Genomic DNA, 25,642 nt, shown 5'->3' on the forward strand with positions numbered 1-25,642 from the left:
TGTCTTGTGTATTCTGTTTCCTTTGAAATCAGCAGGAGGAAAATACAAACTTCAGAAACTTAACTTACTCAAGTGTTCTGTTTATTTTGGCAGATACTTTCAAGACACTGAAGAGGTTTTTTTTTTGCCTTTGTTTCATGAGATCAGATGAGAGAGAGAGGGAGAGGGGAAGTGTTTGGTGTGAAAGATGAGAGAGTGATTTACCGATTCCTGACGAGCCGAGGAAGAGGAACACCAGAGGATGCTCTTCGTCGTACCAACCGTTCTCCTTCCTCCTGATGGCTACAGAAAGAAAGGAAAAGGAGGACTATTATTCCAGCCATTTGCATTTGTTGACTCTTGCTTTTGCACTGAGCATTCTAAGCTTCACCCGTCTGAACCGAGTTGACCCGAGGGCGACGGGTATCCCAGAAACTATGATAAAAGAGCGAGAGAGCAGGGATGAGAAAAGGGTCAAGACATTTGGTGGAGAGGGAGAAAAAAATAAATAAAAGGGAGACAGAAGAGAGAAAACAGAGCAAGAGAGCAAGATGAGAGACCTCCAGAAAGCTACCCACGCTGCCTCTCTTCCCCCCTCAGTCAGTGGGGCCATTAGCCAACAGTAATTGTGTTAGCCTCCCTGGCGCGGCCATGGCGAAATCAGTTTAGCATGGATCGCAGCCTCTCTCACACACACACACACACACACGCACACACACACACACGCTTGCTTAAAGAGGAGTGCCTACCCAACCCTGCCATCACCCCAGCAACCACACTCACACACATGCACAAAGACGAGATGATGAGGTGGATCGGAGGGGAAGCAAAGAGTGTATTTGGCCCGTGGTTTCAGCCACTCGACGGAGACACAGACACGAGCACAAACTCATCCAAAAGCTGAGGAGGCCGGGGGCCAAAAGCAGAGCCATAGATGAGCAGGGGTTTGCCAAAACGGTGGCTTTTTGGTTATTTAGTGGCTTAGCGAAAAAAAGCCCCGAGTTTGAATCCACTGGCAGGCCGGGGCCTTAATGTGTGGAGCTCTCGCTGTGTTGCTGTGGCTTTTCTTCCAGCTGACGTCCATTTTAGATGAACTGGAAACTGTAAATCGCTCACAGCTATTGTCAGAGCATTAATATAGCAGGAAACAACTGTTTGTAATGCAAAGAGGAGTGATGTCTATCTGAGAAGAGAACACGGTCGTTAGCACCGTTAGCTTCTAGCCGCCGGCTCAGCTGTCGCCATGTTGAGAGCCGTGTGGAGGCAATAGATGAATTTCGTAGAGAGAAACTTTACTATAAGTCTGCAATTTAATAATCACAATTTCCAATGTTAAACTGTGATACTGCCACCTCAGGTCAACACAAAACAGGCCGCCGTGCACACTAGGTCTGTCTTTAGCTTCTGATTGACGACTTCACCTCTGGATTGTACATTTTAGCAGGTGAAATATTGGTCCTGCATGTCTTTCACATCTTAAAACCCCGTCTGTTTGAATCACAAGTGAGAACAAAAGCCTCAACCCAAACGCACTGAAGGGCTGGGCAGGCGTGTCTTTCATTTTTACAAGTATTCTTCTTCAACTTGTCATTGCCTTCACAGCTTCTGGCCAACTGTCCCCAAAGACACAAGAGTTCTCAGCAACAATACACTATAGTTAGCAGCACAGTTGGTGACCTCAAGCTTAAATAATGCACCTGAGAGATGTTGTTGAGTGGCTGGAGATCACTGTGGCCGAGCTGCTAAAGAGAATACGGAGAAACCCAAACTTTAATTTCAGTCGTGCAACGGTCAAAGCTTCAGTACGTTTCCTGTCGGAGCATCTTTTACCAACATGTCTGCGCGTGATGCAGTGAAGCTGGAATACCTCGCGACAGACACCAGATCTAAGTGTTAAACTGGCTACTAATAGCCGATAATCATAAAAGAAACAGATGCTTGGCCTGGAGAAGATGAGCAGCGGCAGAATGAGGGAGGCAGAGAGACGACATGGTAGAGAGGGAGGAAGATAAGGAGAGGAAAGAGGAGGATGTAGAAGGAGATAAAGAGGGGAAAGAGAGAGGAGTGATGGAGATAAGGAGACAGAGAAACAAACGAGTGTGTCAGAGATGGACACAGAGATGAATAGTGACAAGAGGGGCTCCAAAGCTCCGGCTGCTTTATCTGTGGCTGTGTGAATGACGGCGTAACCTTCTGTTTGTGTTTTAGCTGATTGAGACCGACTTTGACAGAAGGGCACATTGACATTTCTCAGAGGACCCTGACGACAACAACAAGGAAAGGAAGGAGACACAAAACAAATGAAAGGAAAGCTTTCTCTCTCTCTCTCTCTCTCACACACACACGCGCGCACACACACACGCACAGAGCAGTGTGCATTGGGCAGGTCTGGTTGGCTCTAACATGATTACAGAGGGATGATTCTCCTCAATAACTCTTAGCCCTGAGAGCTAAACCTGGATCAATCTAACCTCCTTCCTGTGTGTGTGTGTGTGTGTGTGTGTGTACTTGGTGTGTACTTGGTGTGTGGTTGTGTATCTTGCTGCAGGCCAGCTGTTTGTCATGAGGAGTTCGGGTGGAAACAGCCGTTTTGGAGTCATGACAACACACCAAATGCAAAATATAAAAAAACAACACAAAGCTATTTTGTTCTCTAGAATTCTGCTCATCAAAATACACAACTGCAGATATAAAGACTGTATAAATGTAGATAGCTAAAGTTGAATGATTAGTTTAGTAATCAATGGCAGGTAGATATAAATCTGATCATAAACATCGACGATTAATAGTTCGTTTAAGTGATTTATCAAGAAAAAAAAGCCAAATATTTGATATTTCCTGCTTCTCTTTTTTTCTGGTTTATGTCGTTAACTAAATATTTTATTTCTCCATTTTTAAATTGAAGGGAACAATTTTTCATGGCATTTCTATATAATATAATGAGAACGTAACAGTGCTGTCATTCTTCCCCTGTCATGGACATTTTTCACTATATTTTCATTTGAAGAACTCCTGATTTGTAGTAAAATATTTTATTGCATGCGATGCTTCTGCGATTACATAATGTGGTCATGAGCAGCTCTCTCTTTATCGGTGCGTTCTCATTTGTTGTCTCCTTATCTCCAGTATATGCCTTCCGCTCTCTCCTGGTCCATCTCCTCATCTCTACATCTCTACTTCCCCTCCCGGACTCGTTCCCGCTCGGCTCGTCTTTGCAGTAAACATGCACAGTAGATAACGTGTCTTTTTGAAAACATCTTTGCAGATGGATCCTCTGTCCCACATGTTCTCTTACTCGCTCTCAGTGTGTGTGTGTGTGTGTGTGTGATATATTCACTGTAATACTTCTCAGAAATCAATAAGCTGTTTCTTTATCACTGTGGCGACGTCTTCTATGGCTTTCAGGACAATTTGCCTTGATAACAACAATCATTCATCACCTTGCCAAAGACTACAAGTCCCACGATTCCCTCTTCCTTCCCTGACTCCCAGCTAAACCCTCGCTGACACGTAACGCTCGAGTGGCATCACCATTTGTATTTGGCTTCACAGACATCTATAGTTTGTATTTGTAGTTATTGTATGGAGTAAGTCTGGAGGCAAAGTTGTTCTCTTGTTGGTTATAAACGCTTTGCTCTCACCAAAACATTACAGATTATAATATCCGTGTGTAGCTTTGGGAGCGAGTTGATTATTTTCACAAATCTGTCTTGAGATCATAAAAATAACGCACAGCCGCTTCCTTCGCTGCAGAACCCTTTCTGAACACACACACACACACACACACACACACACACACTCATCTGCGGATCAATACATGGCCTCCATGGATGCCTGGTGTAATATCAGCTCTTTACTGTCGGCTGTGTTATTGTGCTCTAACTCATCCTCCATGCATTACACTCGCTCTCTTTGTCTTTCTTTCAATGCTCCGAGCTTTCTGCTCCTCAGCCACTTCTCTGCCATCTCCTCCCATCAGCTCTCCCGTCTCTTTTTTTAGTCGCCATTTGCCTCCATTAGTTTCTCTCTTCCGGTCTCAATCACTCTGCCTTCCGCCTGTCCATCCCCGACTCCGTGTTTCGAGGTGGACGGCGCGGCATGAAGCAACGACGGTGGAAAGATGCAGAAGGCGGAGGCCACAGAGTAGGAAGTAGGGAGGGACGGAAAGGAGGAAGAGTGGGGGTGATGAAGATCGAGGGGTAAAAAGAGAGAGAGAGAGATGGAGGGAGACACTGAGGAGAGAAAAGGGATGAGAGACAGAGAGGGGGGGGGGGGCAAAAAGGGGGAGAGAAAAGAGAGGGGGGAGGAGGTCTGTAGTATGTCTCCTCTCTCTGTAATCGCGTTAACTGGCGGCTCCAAGCCTGGCCTCTTCAGCTGTCACACACACACACACACACACACACACACACATATATATGCACACAGCACCTGTGTACGCCTGACAGACAGCTCATTCATCACAATTAACCAATTACAGCCTCCGCCGGTCTGTCTGAACCCGCCTACTGTGGGAGGGAGGGGAGGACAGCAAAAGAGAGGAAAAGGAGGGGAGTGCAAAACAGGAACATGCTGAAAAGAAAGAAAGAAAAGCAGCGTGGAGACAAGGCTATGTGTGTATTTATGTCCACTGTGTATTAGCTGCATGTGTAATGTTCTCTGTGTGTGTGTGTGTGTGTGTGTTTACCTGAGGCCACAGTATTGATGGCCCCCTCCTGTCCGATGATGTGCTCCTTCAGCCTCCTCTCCAGGGGGAACCTCCGCCTCTCCGCCGCCTCCCGCCGAGCCTGCACCTCCTGGAACTAGATGGAGGTAAAGAACATGCAGGAAAGCAGACGAGACAGTCAATGAATCAGAAAGAGAAAGGAGGCACATTAACAATCAAAGGGGGGGAAAAAGAAAACCGCGAGGACATTTACTCCTCTGTCTCTTTATCATTCTCCCAACAAAAGGGTTGTGGTGTCTCTCTACTACTCCCAACTTCCTCCTCTTTAACACTCTCTACCTCTCTATCTGTCTTTGCCTTCATTTCTCCGACACACGTTTCTGCTGATTTGATCGCCCCCCCCCCCCCTCTTTCTTTCCACGTTTTATTTTCAGTTTCTTTCTTGCAGCCGCCCCATGACTCATCCATCCTCTCCTCTTTGTCCTCTCAGACTCCAGGTTTTCACCCTGCAGTGGAGGCAGCCTGTTTATTCTCTCTCTCCATCTTGCTTAGCTGTGGCCTGCTGTCAAGCCGCAAGATAACTACGGGGTAACTCAAGTTTTATTTAGGAAAACAGCTGATCCCACCTCCACTACTATGGACCTGTGAAACACCAAGAGCGGAGCCGTGAGGAAGTCCCCGCGCTCATCATTCAGTTAAAACTCAAGCCTCAAGATCACCCTCAGTTCCCAATTTACACAAAGAAGAACTGATTTCTTTTAGTGTACAGACATCATTCTGAGAAATTACTTACAAAGTACTGAATCTCGATATCAGTTCACCTTATCCAACTGATATGTATTTTAGGGATAAATACATTATTTCATTAATATATTTTAGACCAAATATCAACGTGCAATAGTTTGGAGATGACCGTTTTCTGATACTCATACAATATTTTAAGACATTTGACTGCTGCAAGTTTGTGCGTCACATCTAGTCCCATTGAACAATACGAACACAAAGTTGATGTATAATCCAACTTTTCTTCAGCACGTTTTTAACCCCAGTTAACCTCGAGCAGCTTTCACCACTCCAGCACTCAATAGCACCCGTCACTCAGTCAGCAGACTGACACAGACCTCCTGAGGAGAGTGTGTCTGTGTGCATCAAGGCGAGTCAGTCACGCAGATGTATACTGGGGGAATAGTGCCGAGTCATTCACACACAGATGCCCGGCTACGGCATCAAAACATTTGTGTGCATGGAAACTAACGACGTACTAATCGCTTGCTCATCCTGCGCAGCTTGTACGGAAGAAATAAAATGAACAGCTTGTGCCTGTATGAGTGCGTCATACCTTCCCCTCAAACTCCTGCAGTACTTTGCTCGCTTCTCCCTCTTTAGCATAGGCCCGGGCTGTGTGTCCCAAACCATTGGTCTGCAGGGGGTTGGCACCTGTATGCAAGCATGCAACACACACACACACACACACACACACACACACACACACACACACACACACACACACACACACACACACACACACACACACACACACACACACACACACACACACACACACACACATACATTACATACATTAGGAAAGAAATCACTGTAGCTACACAAAAAATGGTTTTAAACTTACAACAGGATGACAAAAATCTTCTTTTTTTTAAAAAAATGTATCTTTTGTGCTACAAAAAGTGCTACTAGAACACGCACACACACCACCTCAGCAGGAGGGTCAACGAGTCGATGGATGGAGTGAGGTTAGGGTGAGAGGTCACGTGGGTTCAGGGGTCACCGAGACCGACTGCAGAGAACCAGGAGCGCGATGCAATGACCCTGTAGGGGGTTTCATATCTGCAACGCGTGCCAATAACGCATGCTTTGTCCCCCTACACACGCACACCAACGCCCCGGATTATTATGCAATCCATACACTCTGCAGGTTGTTGCAGGTCGGGGGCCGTTGAGGCACACAAGCACACACACTTCACACAGCTGGAGGGGTCAAACGGGGGGAAAAACTCTGTTCAACAGATCTTTACGGTATAAATGAGGAAGAGCCATATTGTCGCAGCACGTGTGAACTGTGCTTGTCAGCGAGGATGGTTAGCGGTGCCTTCTGCCCTGACCTACGCCACACGTGCCTCTACACGAAATAGTGAATGTTTCCATCGCACCAGCTACACCCAAGACAAGCTTAGTAAACTGTAGATTCTCGACAGTTAACACAGGCCCACCTCTAGGCCATGGTTTCAAACCTCAAGACTTTTCTGGTAGCGACCAAAATGCATCCACAGCACAAACTATCAAAAGCTCTCATGTAGTGAAAGTGGAGAGCATCTTTGTTGAATGAACAGAAGTTTTCTGTGCTCTTTGGTCTCCTCCTCTCCCCGTGTGCTGCTGCGGCTCATCGTGTTTTGCTGCGTTGCTTTTCCTTTATACGGACTTCCTGTAGTTGGTCCGAAAGTCCAAAACATCCCCAAAAATTTAACTGTGGTTCAATTTGATGTGGACAAAGATCTTTTCGTCAAACCAAAAAAAACGGCTGTTTGGTTAAAGGGAGACCAAACAACACGGGTGGAAAAGGGCCTTAAGACACTACTGACACATTGGAAAAAAAACTGTGTAAACTCTCTTTTAGTTGGCTGGGAATACATTGAAATCTCTTTAAGAGAATACAGGATGATTCAAATAAATCACTGACAAATTGTGACAATACTCCTTAAATGTGGGTCTATTCAGAGTATATTAAGGTCACCACTGCATCCTTTCAGCTGATGAGGGAAGATATTTGTACCAAACCTGAAAGTGATGCATACAACCCCCGTTAATGACCGCTGTGGGGAAGGTTCAGGTTGTTAAATGCTGCATTGAGAACCAGATGACCCAACTGAAGTTTTCCTGAGTGAGCTACAGACAGGAGGACGGTAACAGAGTGTGTAATCATTACAGGTGCTGGATGATCCTATTGCTCTGAGCACCGACCGCAGAGACTAATAATCACTGTGATGATTATCGATAAACCCCTACATTTTGCGACCTGCTCACGAAGCTATCGATCCTGACAGCTATACAACACTACCCCCCCACCCACAAAAACATGAGGGAGGAAAGCAATAAAGAACCCCCCCCCCCCCCCCCCCCCCCCCCCCACACACACACACACACACACACACACACACAGACAGACACTGGACATAATAAATAGCATCATTTAGGGCTTTAATATCAGGCCAACCCTCTGGGCCATAGCACTTTATAACAGGATCAACACTAACACACCCACACACACACACACACACACACACACACACACACACACACACACACACACGCACTCTCTCGCATACACAGGATCCCTTCATTAGGAGTGCTTTAGTTATGCCTATTAGGAGTCCCCTCCTCTTTCCTATTTCCTCCTCCCTCTCTTTCACTGCAGCTGGTGGGAGAGAGCCCCTGCTGGTCTTTGTGTGTGTGTCCTTGTATCTGCATTGTGTGCGTCTGTGAGCATGTGTGTCTCTTTTGGCCTCCTACCACCTACGGAGCTGTCCATTACCGAGTGCCTGTGGCCACAGGGCCTGATGTGGAGCCCGGGGAGGAGCTAGAGAGCCTCCGCAGGTATGGGTGAGGGACTGCGGGGCGAGGAGAGGCCCGAGGGTGGGCCAGGAGACTGTGATGGATGGAGATGTGAGTCTGGGGCCGGCGAAGGCCAAAAGAGCAAACCCGCGGCTGGTAGAGTAACATGGACGCACACAAACACAAGGGAAATAACAAAAGTATGGGACACACGCAACTCCATACAGATCCACGCGCACTGGGCACATACATGAAGGGAAGATGATGCTCAATCAGAGGACGGACACACACACACACACACACACACACACACACAAACCCAAATCCACACAGATGTCCTGAAGCTGCGGCAGTTTATACGATTTTTTTGTGATGTAAAAATAAGATTGATTGGAGGCGACAAAGAGGAATTGGATATTAAAGAAAAAAAAGACGGGAAGTGACACAAGCTTTGTCAAGAATAATCAAACGCATTCAAAATGTGTATAAAAGTCTTTAACTATTCTCCCATTCACACAGAGTCACACGTGCACATGGACAGCAATGTGTTGGTGATTGAGTGTGTGTGACGTCGTGATTGTTATTGGCTGTGACGGTGGCGCCAAACCGGCAACGACCCAGTCGGGCGAGCAAAAAAATAAATAAATAAAAACGCCCCGCCTTTAATCTGATTGACTTAAAACAAATGTCCCTGCTTTGTGAAATTTCTTACCTTTTTAATTCAAAAATGCGTCTGAAGAACATTTGATTGAGTTAGACGAAGTGATTTGTTTAAGCCTACAGAGTGCTTACTGACGCTGGGGTGAGACGGGAGAGACAGGCAGACGGAGCTTCGGATGCACCATCCATCATAAACATAAACAAGACATTAATACCAGCTTGTGTGCGTTTGTGCGTAGTGACGGAGGTTGGGGTGTTTGATCCAAAAAAAATTGAAAAATGTTTTTGTTTTTTTAAATTAAGATAAAAAACGTATCAGCCTAAAACGCAACAACTACAAATGTGTGTGTGTGCAAACTTAAACATATCAAAAGGATAAAAAAAAGAATGAATATATGAATATTTTATATCATGAAATAAAGAAAAGCACAAATACACGCTCAAAGACATGTACGTACAAATACACGCTCACAAAGACATGTACGTACAAATACACGCTCACAAAGACACGTACGTACAAATACACGCTCACAAAGACATGTACGTACAAATACACGCTCACAAAGACATGTACGTACAAATACACGCTCACAAAGACATGTACGTACAAATACACGCTCACAAAGACATGTACGTACAAATACACGCTCACAAAGACATGTACGTACAAATACACGCTCACAAAGACACGTACGTACAAATACACGCTCACAAAGACACGTACGTACAAATACACGCTCACAAAGACATGTACGTACAAATACACACTCACAAAGACATGGACGTACAAATACACACTCACAAAGACATGTACGTACAAATACACGCTCACAAAGACATGTACGTACAAATACACGCTCACAAAGACACGTACGTACAAATACACGCTCACAAAGACATGTACGTACAAATACACGCTCACAAAGACACGTACGTACAAATACACACTCACAAAGACATGTACGTACAAATACACGCTCACAAAGACATGTATGTACAAATACACGCTCACAAAGACATGTACGTACAAATACACGCTCACAAAGACATGTACGTACAAATACACACTCACAAAGACATGTACGTACAAATACACACTCACAAAGACATGTACGTACAAATACACGCTCACAAAGACATGTATGTACAAATACACGCTCACAAAGACATGTACGTACAAATACACGCTCACAAAGACATGTACGTACAAATACACACTCACAAAGACACGTATGTACAAATACACGCTCACAAAGACTTGTACGTACAAATACACGCTCACAAAGACGTGTACGCACAAATACACACTCACAAAGACACGTATGTACAAATACACGCTCACAAAGACTTGTACGTACAAATACACGCTCACAAAGACGTGTACGCACAAATACACACTCACAAAGACACACACATCCTGTGATTGTGGAGTTACCCCAAGGGCACGTTCTGTGTGCAGGTCACAGTTCAACTAGGACTAGCTTGTTTAAGAGCTGCTCGCCTGGAAACTGAGGGGGGTATTCTGCCCTGAGGGTCTATGAGTGTGTGTCTGTGTGTGCGTGTGTGTGCGTGTGTGTGAGCTGAGTCAACGACAGGTGCGAGTGTAATGGGGGTGAATGGAGAGGGGGTATGAACGAGTGATCAATTTCAAATGAGCTTTGTAATACTGTTTATATTACTCGGGGGGTGGAAGCGATAAGATGATGATACATGGAAAGCTCTTCAAAGCTGAAGGCAGAACGAGAAGCATTTAGTTTGGATCGCAAAGATGAAGGTAAGGAGCCTGGCACGGGTCCTCATGTTCCCTCAAATATATAAATCACACCCGAGAATTAGTCATTTTGGGGCATTTATTAAGAATACTGAATGTCAGACTTTATGTCAGAGGAGTGGCAAAAAAAGACGAAGAAATTATTTACCAGACAAAATTCAGGATGAAATGGGCGGGGCCTGAATTTGACTTCTATGTGTAAAAGTACAAATTTGAAAGATGTAATGGGGTTCTTGAACAAAAAGAAAACCTGCTCTTCCTCGGCCAAACGTTGCACCAAATATCACTTAAAACTTGAAAGCATAACCTAAACAAGCTAAGTAACTGCCAATTAAATACAGATTGAGCACGATCCAACCTCACGACAGATAAAAGATATTGCGTTATACCACTGGGACGTTGCCCTTCCGGTGAACAGTATAATTGAGTTATGTCAGTTTGTTTTAATTGAGACTGACGGAGTGATGGGAGATATTTGGTCCACGTTAAGAGATTCAACTCATACCGTCGTGGTGTAGAACTGCGGACTGTGTGTCGATATCTAGACCCTGGGAGGTCCCTTGTGGACTCTAAACTGGGGTTGGGGTGTAACGTACCGGCCTCCAGCATCATGCGGACAGTGTGTGGGTCATCTGCCAGCGTGGCGTAGTGGAGCGCTGTGCAACCTTGGAAGCCGGCCCTGCTGCTGAGTCTGCTGCTAAATTCATCCTCTCTGGACACGAGAACTGTAGAGAGACAAGAGAGATTAGAGGGAAAGGAGCATGCATTGGTTTATAGAAAGACAGGGGAAAGAAAAAGCCTGCTGGGTTACTAAATTTCAGATTCGAGGATGTTCTTTTAACGAGAATAGAGACAGAGCCCTGAAAGATGGAAACAGGATGGGCGCAACTCAAGAGTTTGATGAATCGACGAACATCCTTGACTGGAATCGTTTGAGTCTTTAAATCCGGAATAACTTTCTTTAATCTATTTACAGTCAATGGTAAGGCCCCGGAAATTGTGACAATGATAACACTGCGGACTGCAAAATTGTCTTTCCTGTTTCCAGCTTTGGGAGAGTTGTTTCATTTTCCCAGATTAAAGCTCAACTGTCCGACGTGATAGGAATAATGCGAGTTGTGTTTTAGGGCCTCCTTTGCTGTGCTCCTTACTAATAATAGAGACAGTCTATCATTCTCTCCTTACGTCTCTTTTTCATAACAGCACTCATCTCGTGCCACTCCTCTATCATCCATTTTTATTTTTTCCGCCTCCTTCCTCTCCTCCTCGGTATCCATCAATTCTTTTCATCACTTGCACCCTCTTCCTCCCTCCCCACTCTCTCTATCCCAATAACTTTGTCTCATCCATTTCCTGACTTCCTCGCCTCTCCCTCCCTCATCATCCCACCCATTTCCTCCAACCCCTCCCTCCCAACATCCACATCTTCTTCCTTCTCCTCCATCTTTAACCTCCCCCTCACTCCATCCGCCGCTGCTCTCTGCCTTCTTTCCTTCCCCTCGCTTTCTTTCACTGCCTTCCTCCCGTCATTTTCTCCTTCCTTCATCAGTCTTACCCTTCCTCCATCCATCCCACTCTTTTTCTCCATCTCTACGACCATCTTTCTCTGCAGTGTGTCTCTCTGTGTGTGTGTGTGAGTGAGAGAGAGAGAGAGAGAGACACAGGGCGGGATAATCATAGCTAACCCAATAAAGCGTCGCACAGGCCCCCCTAGCCCATCCATCAGCGTGCGTCTGGGAAACGCTTCCCCACGCTACACCGGCCCCACGTGGACCCAAACCTGACAGCCATATAAATGTCTGCAATATACATATCCCATATAAATATGTCTGCAGAAACCCAACACAGACTGGGGGGGGGGGGGGGGTATAGTGTGTGTGTGTGTGTGTGTGTGTGTGTGTGTGTGTGTGTGTGTGTGTGTGTGTGTGCGCAGCTCGGTAGAAAAACAAATAAAACACACACTACTGTCACAGAACATAGAAAACAAATAACACAGAAGAAATGAAACATGTACATATATGCAAATCTTTATGCAAATTATAATGTCTCATAATATCTGGTTCAACACTTAGGATTCATATGTGTAATATAGCAACCACACGCACAAACATGCGCGTGACGGATGCACACACAGTGTTGTGTCTCTCTCTTTTACCTTCCAGTGAGTGGATGCCTTTCTCTCGCGAGGTGTCGTAAACGTTGTTGAAGTGATCACCGGTGTTTGGGTCGGCACCGGCCTCCAGCAGAACCTTCACCACACTGGGGAACAACAAAAGACACACATTTAAATACATGATTGTAATAAATAAACGCCCGTGTGCACACAGACCGAAGCAGTAATAATTATTTTACAGCCAGCGCTGCTTGAATATATAATCAAGTCTACGAGTCGGCGATACGGATAAAATCTTCGATCACAATATATGTATTTATATTGTTATAGCAACATATATCTTGATGTAGCAAATGTTCTGGGAGGACAATTAAATATGTTTTTTTTAGATGAAGTATCGTCGGGTCTCTAGGTTTTTGGTGAATCCAGTGAATTAAAAACAAATAAAAGTTCTTCATCACATTTATGCAAAACATTTTGTAAATCCGATATTGTCATAAAGCAGCTTTCTGAATTACAACAGTGCCCACAATGGCCGAATACAACCAAAGATATTAAAAGGCATATAGCTACCTCGGTACATTGCTCAATCCGAATTAGGCCCTACCGTTTCCTAAAAACACACGTGTCACAGTACCGAAGTATGTACGTCAGGTTACAGGAAGTAGGATGCAGCCTGGATTAAAGACTTCCTTCACGTCATCAAATACAACCGTGACCCTGAAACAAAGTTTCTTCACAGCTTGAAAAACAATAAACACGCCAGATGCAGATGTGAATATCTAATTACTCCGTTGACCACGGCTTCTTCCACCTGATTCACTTCCACTTCTAGTCCGCCCCCGTTACGCTGGATACACTCCAATGGCCGCTTCACACAGTCGTCTGCTTTGTAACATGTACATGTGTGTACATTGAAGGGGGTGAAGGGTCGGGCCTGTTTCCGGCCCCGTTGGTGATGGGGGGGGTGATGGGGATGTCTGTGTGTTTGGAGCGTACCACCCTTCATTGGAGCGTACCACCCTTCATTGGAGCGTACCGCCTTATAGAACAAACACGAGAACCTCGGCAACACCACTCACTGTGACCCCCACGGACATTCCAGGTACCGTCTCTCCGTCGACAGGACACACTCGCTTTACATTTACCACCGTGAGCGCGTCGCAGCGGCTTTGACATTGAGACACAGACATGAAGGCTATAGGCAGCGATAGTCTCTGCTCCACTGAGAGAGAGAAACGGGGGGGGAGTGGGCGATGGCCGAAACGTGAACCCTGCCAGTATACGCTGCCGGCCGCCATTAAACCTGTGACTGTGTAATGCAGCCTGGGAGGGAGTGATGGATCATCTCCGGCTAAATGGTTATGGCAGGAGGGCCTGAGAGGGCTTAAATGGAGCTAAATGATTATTCAGAGGAGGATGAGGTGGACTTGTGTTTTTTTTTTCTTTTTTAGAGCTCACCGCACTTGACCACGTTAACAGGCTACAGTACTGGTTTTAAACGATATTCAAACAGGACAAACATTTATTAAAAACATTAAACATTTGAAAACAGACGGAGGCAGTAAAATATTTGAAGCATGTGTCCATAAATGCAACGTTTGATTTTTTTCAACTAAAGATGCATCTGTGAATTTTTTTCCCCGAGAATAACTTCACGATAAAATATTTATCAGAAAATAGTGAAAAATGCCTGTTGTAATATCTCAGAGCCTGAGGTGTTGTATGCAAATCGCTTGTTTCATCCGCCCAACAGCGTAAACCCAAAGATACTTAATCTACTATTATATACGACAAAGAAAAGCGTCACATCTTCACATTTGGGGAAACTGGAACGAGCAAAAGTCTGACATTTTGTGCTTTAAAAAACAACGATCAAACTAGTCAGTGACCAATTCATCATTTCAGCTCTGAATGGATCTATTTGGGGTACGAGTACGGTCTCAAAAAAAACATCGCAGTCCAGAGATTCCAGTACATCAGAATAACAGAATTTGCCCCTCATCACCACGGACGTGATTCAAACGTTGGTAGTTTGTGTTCCTGTGGGAGAGCGAGGCTGAGAACGGCCCGGCCAGGTCTTTGTGTCTGACCTCGCTGAGGGGGTATAAAGGACTATCGGGGGGTCCCCCTTTGTTACTGTATCACTGTGGCTTGGGGGGGGGGGGGGGGGGGGGGCCGTGACCCACTGAGGGCTCTCCTCTCACCCTTGCAAGCACTTCTACAAACACGTCGACGCATCCTCCGACACACACACACACACACACACACACACACACACACACACACACACACACACACACACACACACACACACACACACACACACACACACACACACACACACAACTTCCAGCTATACGACTGGTCACACGAGGCTGGGCAGGACTGTGTGAAGAAATGAGACGGCCTGAAAAGGGTTAATGGCATCGGAAAGGTAAACACGGAGGGAGAAAGAGGGGAAAACTGCAGAGAGCAGGAGGAGGAGGAGGAGGAGGAGGAGGAGGAGCGGGTGAAAGGAGGGAAGTGCCGCTAAAAAAAAAAGATGAAAGAGGGAGATTTAATTATACAGGGTAGTGCTAAAACTAATGAGCTTTTGAAAACGCTTGATAGTTTCACTAATCAACTGATGATCGAGTGGCTAACTTTATTTGGGACATTTCGGAGGAGAGCCGCAGCACTAATTTGAGGCCAAACTGAAGGCACGCCGAGGTTAATTAGGTTAAATTCACATTGTGGAGGAGTGGATCAAAGTTAGGACTTCAGACCTCCTAACACAATCTTAGAACTACCGAAACAATGTTAATCTCTAAATTACAACATCGTTTTACTTTCACAGCTAAACGGAGACACAACGTGCGTCGTGGGTTCGCCGAGGCGGGTAGACTCTGGTTGTTCCCTGCTGGGCGGGGGGGGCAGGGAGGGGGCAGGTGTTCGTTTTCCCATCCTGCCCCGGAGGGGAAGACAGGAAATGGACACTTCCGTCTGTCCCCGTGCGATAATAGACACCTGAGCCGAACTGACCATCCATGTCTCTGACCACCTGGTCCAGACGCTGGACCTCACTTGACCCCCTCTCACCTGGTGCACACCTGGGGTCAGATAGAAGCCAGGACGAGAGGATAATGACCTGATTGGTCACAATGTTAGATTATAAAGTGTCCTCTGTTCTTCTACCTGAGGCTTCTTCTTTTGATTTGAGGTTTTGATGTTTTTACTGATCAGAATCGAGGGCCTGAGGACATTTGTGGTATTGGACTATATAAATAGAACTGCCGTGTTTTCCTGTGGAGCCATTGAGCGAAGGCATCATGCAGGTTATCTGCTGAGTGTGTTTCTCCCCATTCCTACTAAAGAAAGTCATAATATACTGTACACACAGGTGCCCATCATGGTGGTCATCAGGGAGACAGTTCAACATTATTAAGTGCATTTATTTGTCTACAGCTCAAAGTGTCAAATGTAGCCAACTAAACAATAACAGAATAAGATACTGTAATCATTTGAAAAATAAAATAAGAAATTCAAACACCGATGCTCCTTTGAAGTATTTAAGAATGCTAATGATTAAATTCAGCATATTTAAACATTTTATATATATATATATATATATTTCAAGTCCAACAACTATTACTCTAAAATGGATTATTCCATTGTTGCTATTTAGCTTTAAATCAATGAAGGTGGTTAGTGATCATGTATTTCCAGCAGTTTTAACTTAAGCAGTGTACAGTACACTTGCTGAAAATCATTGCATGAAAACCCATTAACGTGGCGTTAATGTGGCACAGGTTAGATTCCCCTTAAAGTATTTATTCATGTATATTATCAGAGCCCACCTGAGGGAGTATTGTTTTGGTGTACTGAGAACGGTACCTGTGAGACACGATGATGAACTGTCACTGAACCGTCACAGTCGTGACCAAACGACGAGAATATTTCACCGGGAGCTTCTCTCTTGATTTCCACCGCTATTCAATCCAGCTAATCCCGATCCCAAACCCATAATCCCACTCCACATCACTCTCTCTCCACATCACAACTATTCTCTTCTTTCCCCGACGAGCCACTCATCCTCTCGTTCCATCATCCCTCCGCTTTCCCTCGTCCGTCCCCCCCCCCCACCGCGGAGTCACTCGGCCGACAGGTCGGAACGGTCAACAGGCGTTTCACTCGGCTGAGCGCTCATTGTGCACGTGAATGCGCCGAGGGAGGGACAGGGGGAGAGAAAGAGAGATGGAGATGGGCATTGTGTGTTAAAGAGTGCAAATAGTGGGCCAGGCCCTGCGCCTCCCTGATTTAGCCCCACATCAAAGCTAAGCAAACACACGCCCCCCCCCCCTGATGTCTCACCCTTTAATTCTTACACACACCCCTCTACTCCACCTCTGGTTCTCTCACACAGCCGCACCTCGACATCTTAAAACACCGGAGAGGCTGCCTGGTGGACGCTACGGCCTACAAACTCCAACCACAGTTATCACTTCTGGTGCAGACGGATATAACTACAGTGTGAGGGAGGGGGGGGGGGGGGGGGGGAGTTATTTAACAATAACATCCTCGCTGACACTCTTAGCTACAGGCTAGACCTTGTCCGTGAGTAATGTTCCCTGTGTTTTCACTTAACGGCGGCAAATAAAGTTGTGTGTGACTGAGTAATAGGCAGTTGGCCTGTAAGATATTTGGTATAAACTCCCCTTGTCCGTGCGTTCACACATGCATCCTCACTAGTGTGTGTGTGTGTGTGTGTGTGTGTGAGAGAGGTACGTGTGACTGATGTGTGTGAACCGATGTTCTGTCTTCCCTGCAGCAGTGACGGCTCACTGGGGGGTTGGAAGACGGGATTAAACACAGAGGAGTGTCACTGCCTCGCTGAGTTATAGCACTCATAACACACACACACACACACACACACACACACACGGCAGTGCAGTGACACACACACACACACACACACACACAAACAGAGAATATAGACTCACAACCAAATTTGTATCCGAAACACATTACATACATCAATATGTTCCACGCCAACGATCACTCAGCGCACGTCATGTAAACAGAAAGACGTTCTGGAGCTCAAACGTCTCCACAAAGTGACATAATCAAAGCATATGATCACATCTGTCTCTGAGAACGAGTTACGCGCCAGACAGCCAGTAGAAAGGATTGAAACAATCAATTATTCTCATTAACAATTAATATTAAAATCATTCTTACAATTGATTGATTGTCGTCTATAAAATGGTATTTACGATGTCCATCAAAATGTCCGGGTGTTTGCTGTGACGTCTGCAAAGTGTTGCAAATCCTACTCACAGGTCTGAATCTAAATGGAGCAGGTGTTTCCATTTCAGTCGCATTATGAATTCAAACTCTCTTACCAACTTGAGGAGCGAGCAACTGTAACGCTGAGACCTTAAAGTAAGCTCCTTTTAAGCTATTTTCATATTCAAATTCCACATAATGCTTCTCACGGGCACATGAGGCCCTTAAACAAAACTAAAAAGTGACCGCACAGTCCTGAAAAGAAAAGGAAAAAAAAGAGCCCTGTAAATTGGATTTGGCCCGGCCTTAACCTCGGCCCCTCTCTGTGCCGTGTGTGCTCTGGGGGCCAGGAGGCTAATTTAATTTGTTGGACAGAGAGACGGGGGGGGGGGGGGGGGGGGGGGACGGGACGGGACGAGGAAAGACCGTCTGTCAGTCTGAGAGTCGCACTTTGCACTTCTGAAGAACTACTGTAACAACCGGAGCGAGGGACACGGGGGACATATGCTCACATACTGCCTGCACGACTCCAGAACTCTACGTTACCGTTACACACGTTCACTCCTCAGAACTGGGAACACACGTGACTTGTGTTGGGTTTAGTCGGAGGAAACACAGACCTGTGCTGTCGGTTCATGGCAGCCACCATGAGAGCGGTCCAACCCAGGCGGTGGCGGTGGTTCGGGTCGACTCCCTCTTTTACCAGCCTGACGGGGGAGAAACACACGAAAAGTGGCTCTTAATTAACATCACCGTTAACGTCGACAGATTGCAGAGTGCGTCTAAGACAAAGTGTCCATATCGTAGAGTGTTTTGCTAGTACGGTATGTTATACATAATGAGGCTAGAATAGAGATTTAATACCTTAATAAATGAACGAACACACACGAAGAAGCACAAATGTGAAAAAACAAGAGACATGGCGGTCCAGCTGCTTGTGTGACTCATGTCTCACAGACCGGCCTTGTTAGACACACCAGCATGAAACCGGCCCGAGATATCTTTGTCTTTATCTGAAGCCACACACTTGCTCCTTGACCAGTTAATGTGTCTGTGTGTGTGTGTGTGTGTGTGTGTGTGTGTGTGTGTGTGTGTGTGTGTGTAAGCCAGGTGCGTGTTGAGTTTTCTGCCCGAGGGTATGACATCAGGTACTGGAGTGGCACAGTCCTCGTAGGTCTGTGTGTGCGTGTGTGTCCGTGTGTGTGTAAGTGATCTGTCTGTCGTCTCGTGGGCCGTGCAGACAGACAGTGTGTGTGTTTACAGTCAACACGGTGGCCTCTGTCTGGTCTGCACTCAGCTCCGATGCTCTCTGGCTCTGTTTTCACTGCCTGGTCCAGAAGCTCACCACTACAGCTGCGGCCGAGCTTTTTTTCGGGGGAATGGACGCGGCTCTTTAGCACCTTTTATTTTACCAGACGGTTAAGTTAAAGAAGGGACATCGTGTGGGGTTGTATTTCACACGTAAATGGCGAGAATTGGACGTAAAAGCATTGTAGACGTCAAGTAAATCAAACGACTATCTCATTTCTAGAAACAGAGGGGACACTATGCTTAGAGTGACATTTCAGCCATATTTTGGGTATTTTCTGTATATTTTAAGGGTCTTGACGTGTGAATCTGGCAAACCTGCCCTTTAATTAAACTTGGATATTGTCCAGCCAATGTTTCCTTCCAATGTAGCAGAGACACACAACAGAGCGTCAAGAATATCTGTGAAATCAACCCCTTAAGAACGGGTTTACCAACCTGAAATAAATCTATTAATGTGTCAAAATACCATCTCAAGATGATACAATGATTCACCACAGTCGAAGCACAACATGCCTTCATAAAAGTCCGCGTGAAAGCGAGACGTCTCTCCTCTCCACTGCCTCTCAGCAGACACACCCGGACACTCTGACACTTCTACACACTCAACCGAAGCACTTAACACATCTGTGACCCGCTGACTGTCTCGCTGCACTCTCACCTACACCATCTGCCACGCGGTGCACAGGTAACCCAAGCCGGCGAATGGAGACACACATGGATAAACACATGTACGCTGAGCTCATGGACACACTGTACACACACACACTGACTTAACGTACATTTACATGTTTTTTGCCCAGAGGTGAGCAACACGGCTGACAAGGAAATCCCAACCATCCACCAATATGATGCACAATGTGTTTTTGTCTGTTATTGCATCACAAGCAGACCTTCCGCACCATCTTTTAGGATCCTGGCCCATGACTACAGTGTGTTCACTTCTGTCTGTTTTCACAGTAACTCAAGATTTGTAATGCAATATTATCAGCTGAACAGATGGGACCGGGAGGTACTTTAAGACCCGTTGTGCTCCTTTTTTTGGTTCTCTCTGGTTGATTGTCTCTGAGTGTGCAGGAGGGGTTCTATAAGACTCAGAGGAAAGAAGAAATGAAGAAATAAAGGAAATGCAAAGTGAGAGAAGAGGGAGGAAATTAGGAAAACAGGCACACTGTTGGAATGGAGCTCTGAGAGGCAGTGTATACGTCCATCCTGCAAACACACAGATGGTTCTCTACTTCCACCTGGTGGTCATTAGTGGTACTACAACCACAGGTGATATCACTGTGTTTTCATGACTGCAGGTGATCGTAGCTGCTCTACAAACCGGAGAAAGCAGATGATTTACGCAGGAGTATGAGATCTGAATGACACTAAAGAGCAGAAGATTAAGGATAATTTACATCCCAAAAAAAGTATCAGTTATATAGATATAACGGCCAAATAAGTCATTCAGTTGAGCACAGAGCATCCCAATTTACAGGATCAGTTCGAAACCATTCCCAGGTGTTTTCCTCATACAGTCCACTGCCAACATGACAAATTAAAGGTAATATTTTAATAATTAAAGGTAATATATCTGGCATAATGACTAGACTATTAAAATACCCAAAAACGTCTTTACATCACATCATTTATTATTAATAATGTAATGCATTCCTACTGTATTTAACATCTACAACACCAACCTCCTTGAATCATGTGCTTTAAAATGAAGAGAGACAATGATGCTTCTACATGCAATGGTGCTATGGTGTTTGTTTGTGTTTGTGTGTGTGTGTGTGTGTGTGTGTGTGTGTGGTACCTGGCCACATCTTCAGAGTTATTGGACCTCGCTGCCTCCAGAAGAGCATCACCTTATTTGCAAAAGCAGAAACAGAAAACATGAAACAAGAAGAATACAGAGAGCTTGAGTACACATAATTAAGAATGTGCCAGTACTGTTATTCAAATCCAATTCCCCAAATGTTTTCTTTAACTCAATTGACCACTATGACACCTGTGGGAATTATGTGCAAAAATGCTGGCCCTATATAATGTTATCAATTTACATCATTGTATATACTAAGTCAGAATACACAATGACTGACAGTGGATAAAGCCAACCTTTGTTATCAGAATCTTTCTTCAGGCAGAAGGCCACTGCAGCGGCAGACAGCACCCCGACGGAGGCCGCTCCTGCCCGGCCGGCTCCTCCACCTGTCCCCCGGCCCTCACTACCACCACCACCACCGCTCTGCCCGCTCTCGTCCCAGTACTGGTTGTTGTTGCGCCCTCTGCTGGCCAGCGCCGCCCACGAGCCGCGGCGGTTCTGCAGGTTGGACAGCCATCTAGGGGCGAGATGGTGGTACTGCACCACTGGGTTCACGCTGGCACTGGGGGTCTCTTCGGCTAAAATCCCCCTTCTGGAGACTCGCGAGGTGGACACGATCGGATTGCGGTTGATCTCTGCCGGTGTCTCGCGGACGCCCTGGCACGTGGCACCGCTTACGCTGGTCTGGAGCACGCGGCGGCACGGTGACAGGCTGCGCGACCTTCGCGCGATCAGCCTGGTGGGAATAGATGATAACATGGCGATGAACTCACCACAAAAACTAAGCGTGGGGTGAATCCCTCAGTCCGGCGGTTATTCCAGAGAGAAGCGGAAAACCCCCACAGACCGGGGCGCGTTTATTACGATGTAACAGCTGCTCTATCACCTCGATTTACAGGCAGCTACTTACAACCATAGAGACGAAAACAACCGCTTTCACCTCATCGTTGCGTAGATGTCACTAGAACGCGCGGTGCAGTATGGGAAATGTTGTTTGTGTGTTTCTCGTTTACGGCAAGATGTGTATCTGTCACGTACTTCCGTGTTCGCTTAAATCAGGACTGCAGTGAGGAACGGTTATTTTGTAAACGTCTTTGTCTAGAACACCTGCTTTATTTACAGCATATCTGTCAGTTCAATGTAAAACTGATTATTACGCTGTTTGGCTGCTCCGCAGTTGGCCCTTAGCTTCACTGTATCAGACGGAACAGAGCTGTTTAGGACTTCTGGCTCTTTCGTATACATATTTACCTGAAAGGACCGGAGAATGACAGCGCAGACGGTGACATACATCTGATGACACACGCAGTTGTTTTGTGTCAGTGTAGTTGTCCTTTTGATACTTCACCACGGCCACCAGATGGCATCAAAGCACAGGGCTGATGGAGGCCGAAGTACACATGCTGTTGCAGACAAATGTCATCACCTCAGTCTGGGACGTATTATGGAGAATAGCTGGATGAATCGGTTATTGTCATTCAATTAAGAGAAGGCATTTCAAAGTCGCGAGTGTAGACATTGCAACACTATGCTGTAAATCACATCACATGCTACTTTACTGAGGTTAATTTTCTCAATGGGACACATGTTGGTGAAATGTAATGTCAATCCCATTAGGAATCATGTGCTTTCATTTCAATACAAAACTATCGAATCATCCTGTAATTCATTCTACTTTTCTTATCTCTCGTGTGACTCAGTCCTTTTATGTCGTTTGAGTGTCTGTCTCACTAGCCCTCTCCCCAAGCATTCACGGATAGCTGGAGAGCATAAGATAGTATGAGATATTGTGGATGCACCTTCTTCACCAAAGTGCACACACTTAGCTGGGGATGTGGGGTTTTGTTTGTACGTGATCTGCATTGTTGTGACTGCAAAAGATAGAACAGAGGATAACTGTGGGGAAGCCATTGTGGAAAACCTGATGGACTGGAAATTATTTAAATTGTTCTAGTATGAGGAAACACACACACACACACACCTGACTACAAAAGCAGCACTGTTTATAGAATTGCTTGTCTTTAAAATCACAGTGAAAGTGCATTTTGAGAGCATGCTCCTTAGGTTTTTGTAAATGTTATTCTGGAAATGTGATGCTGCAACAGACATCAATGAAGAAAGGTATCATTCGACCTTTTAAAGCAATGGTATATCAGTAAATCAAAGCAATATCCTTTAATTTAGTTGCAGGAATTCCAAAATCTGATGGTACTACTGGTGTTTTCATCTAGCCTACACCCACTTGCATTCTATGAGGTTACCTCTAATGATGCAGTGTATTCTAGGAAAAAAAGTAAATGCCACTTTCGTGTGACTACAATACAAGTAAAACCAATCTGACATATACAAGCGTATAGGTTGTAATTTATTAGATGGGTATGTTGAGTGCTGGCAATGAGCTTACTGTGGCTCACCAGACATGAATCATTTAGGGAATCATGCTCTGCCATCATAAATCCACTAGCACTTTTACCAGCACTCCCTAAATCTAAATATCAATGTGGGTTGTCTGCTGGTCAGCAAGGGCCCCCTCCACTTTAGGAACCACTGTTTCAGACATACTAAATAGTTTGCATGTTTAATGTTTTGATAAATATAGAATGCCCTGTTCATGAGAAAAGTCCCCTCTCACTCGCCTCTCTCATTGGGTCAGAGGTCACGGTCAGCAATGGAAAACGTGGTGCCATTACAGGTTTTTATTCATAATGTTTATTCAAAAGACAGTTTCAGTGACAAAAAAAAGCAGTTTTACACCTGTGCAAAGAAAGAGAGTAAAGGGGATCACAGGGGTGTATGGTAGGCTGCACCACAAAATGAAACATGTCTGCACATAAAAAACATGCATGGCCTATCCTTGTTTTCTATCCGTACAAAAACGTGTGATTCTAAGAACATGTAAGGTGTACCACTTTAGGTTATTTGAGCCTCAAGATGTCGTGAGAACACCCACAGATCAAATTGAGTGAAGGAGGCCGATAATGGGATTACACACTCCAAGATGAAAGGAGGGAGAGCGATGGGACAGAAAATGAGTGAGTAAAAAAAGACGGAAACAAAAAAGGCCAGCAGAGTGAGGAAATAACACAGTGACACTTACAAACATATTGCATGAAACATATTTAAATGGGTGTAGTTCTCACTATACGTACCTCGCTGTACTTGATGCAGTAATGAACAGTTCACAAGGAAGCATGACCCGAAAAGTGAACACTTCCAAATAGGCTACACGTCAGCCTTCAGGAGCCAGGCGCGCCCCCGCTGCTACCTGAACTAACTAGTTTGCACACAAAAAAAAAGGTGCGTGTGCGTGGTGCGATAGCGCGGGTTGCGTTCAAATACTGTCGGCAATATGAAAACGACAGACAAACAGGGTGACCATACAGGAGTTTCTTGCATGTTTAAACTGTAGGGGAAAAAAACAGGCCGTTTCGTATTATAGAATAATACTTGAAAATAGTTGACCAGTCAGTGTCAGACCACACAACTCTTATGACATGAAATGATCCATAGGCCTATTCTCTCGCCTGCTATTCTTGGGTCAACAGATCAAACATGTACCAAGTGTGAGCGTGTTGCTGAACTTTCATTACACATCTGCTTTCAAAGGTTGTGCTACACTTTCATCTGTTGGCTGGTGTGATCTTTTCTCCAGTGCCAATGGTGTGATCTTCCATAACTTGAACAGGAAGAAACTGTTTTATAACGCTATATTTGATGAATTCCTTGCACTGTCACGTTACTGTTGGTACAACCAAATTATTATGTTACAAAATAGGCTTATCAAAGTTAATTTTATGTGAACATACTATAACTAAATATCTGTAGGCTACTTGTTGTGTAACAGGTAATAGTAGAGTAACGTTACCGGAATGTTACCATCTGTTTCTGATTAACATTAATTGGCTAAAGAGGTCAAGCTAATCATAATGCTCCATAACGCTTAAGCATTTCATCACGTGTGAGAGATTCAAAACAGCCAGGACGAAAAACAACGTGAAGCACGTTCAATTGTTGAGTGAAACAAACAAAGACAATACAAAAACAGTTCTGACCAGCTGCAGATAGCCCCTATACAGTCTGTAAGCCAACAATAACAAGTTATAAGCTCTGGCGTAACCCATACAGATGTGGCTTTAAATGTCTTTGTTGTAATGGCCAGATGTTTTCAGTGTATTTTTCAGCCCTTGTGTCTTTTTAAATAGGGTACAATTAACCACATTACATAAATATAAGTATGGATAGTGCTATTTGTTGCAAGTTTTCATTCAGCTGTAACTTTACAAATAGAAAGAACAAAATCTCTTGACAAAGGCATAGCTGAGAGCTTTACGAGGAGCACCTGAAGGCAGCACAGGGAGGCGTTTCCACTGTGTTACTGCGTCGCTTGCCTGTTCAGCCTGATTTCCCCCCCCCCCCCCCCCCCCCCCCCCCTCTCTCCCCCACTCAACTCCCTCTCTTCCTCTTATTTCTCACCGCATCTCCTCCACCACCTGCCAC

At 45.3% G+C, this 25,642-nt stretch overlaps 1 protein-coding gene across 2 annotated transcripts in view; it reads right to left on the minus strand.

The window, feature by feature from the left end:
* Positions 1 to 22,082, minus strand: part of clpb (ClpB family mitochondrial disaggregase) — a 28,992-nt gene extending 6,910 nt beyond the window's left edge. The window contains exons 1-8 of one of the 2 annotated variants that reach the window (XM_079165922.1): positions 21,439 to 22,082; positions 21,137 to 21,188; positions 18,645 to 18,731; positions 12,799 to 12,902; positions 11,240 to 11,368; positions 5,982 to 6,079; positions 4,664 to 4,778; positions 205 to 282 (exon numbers count right to left, since the gene is read on the minus strand). In XM_079165922.1, coding sequence (XP_079022048.1) covers positions 205 to 282; positions 4,664 to 4,778; positions 5,982 to 6,079; positions 11,240 to 11,368; positions 12,799 to 12,902; positions 18,645 to 18,731; positions 21,137 to 21,188; positions 21,439 to 21,904 — 1,129 coding nt within the window. In that variant the 5' untranslated portion in view covers positions 21,905 to 22,082. The remainder of the gene's footprint in view (positions 1 to 204; positions 283 to 4,663; positions 4,779 to 5,981; positions 6,080 to 11,239; positions 11,369 to 12,798; positions 12,903 to 18,644; positions 18,732 to 21,136; positions 21,189 to 21,438) is intronic. The other variant, XM_079165923.1, reaches the window with a different exon arrangement.
* Between the last annotated feature and the right edge of the window lie 3,560 nt (positions 22,083 to 25,642).

Source organism: Pholis gunnellus (assembly GCF_910591455.1).
Source record: "Pholis gunnellus genome assembly, chromosome: 9".
NCBI lineage: Eukaryota > Metazoa > Chordata > Actinopteri > Perciformes > Pholidae > Pholis > Pholis gunnellus.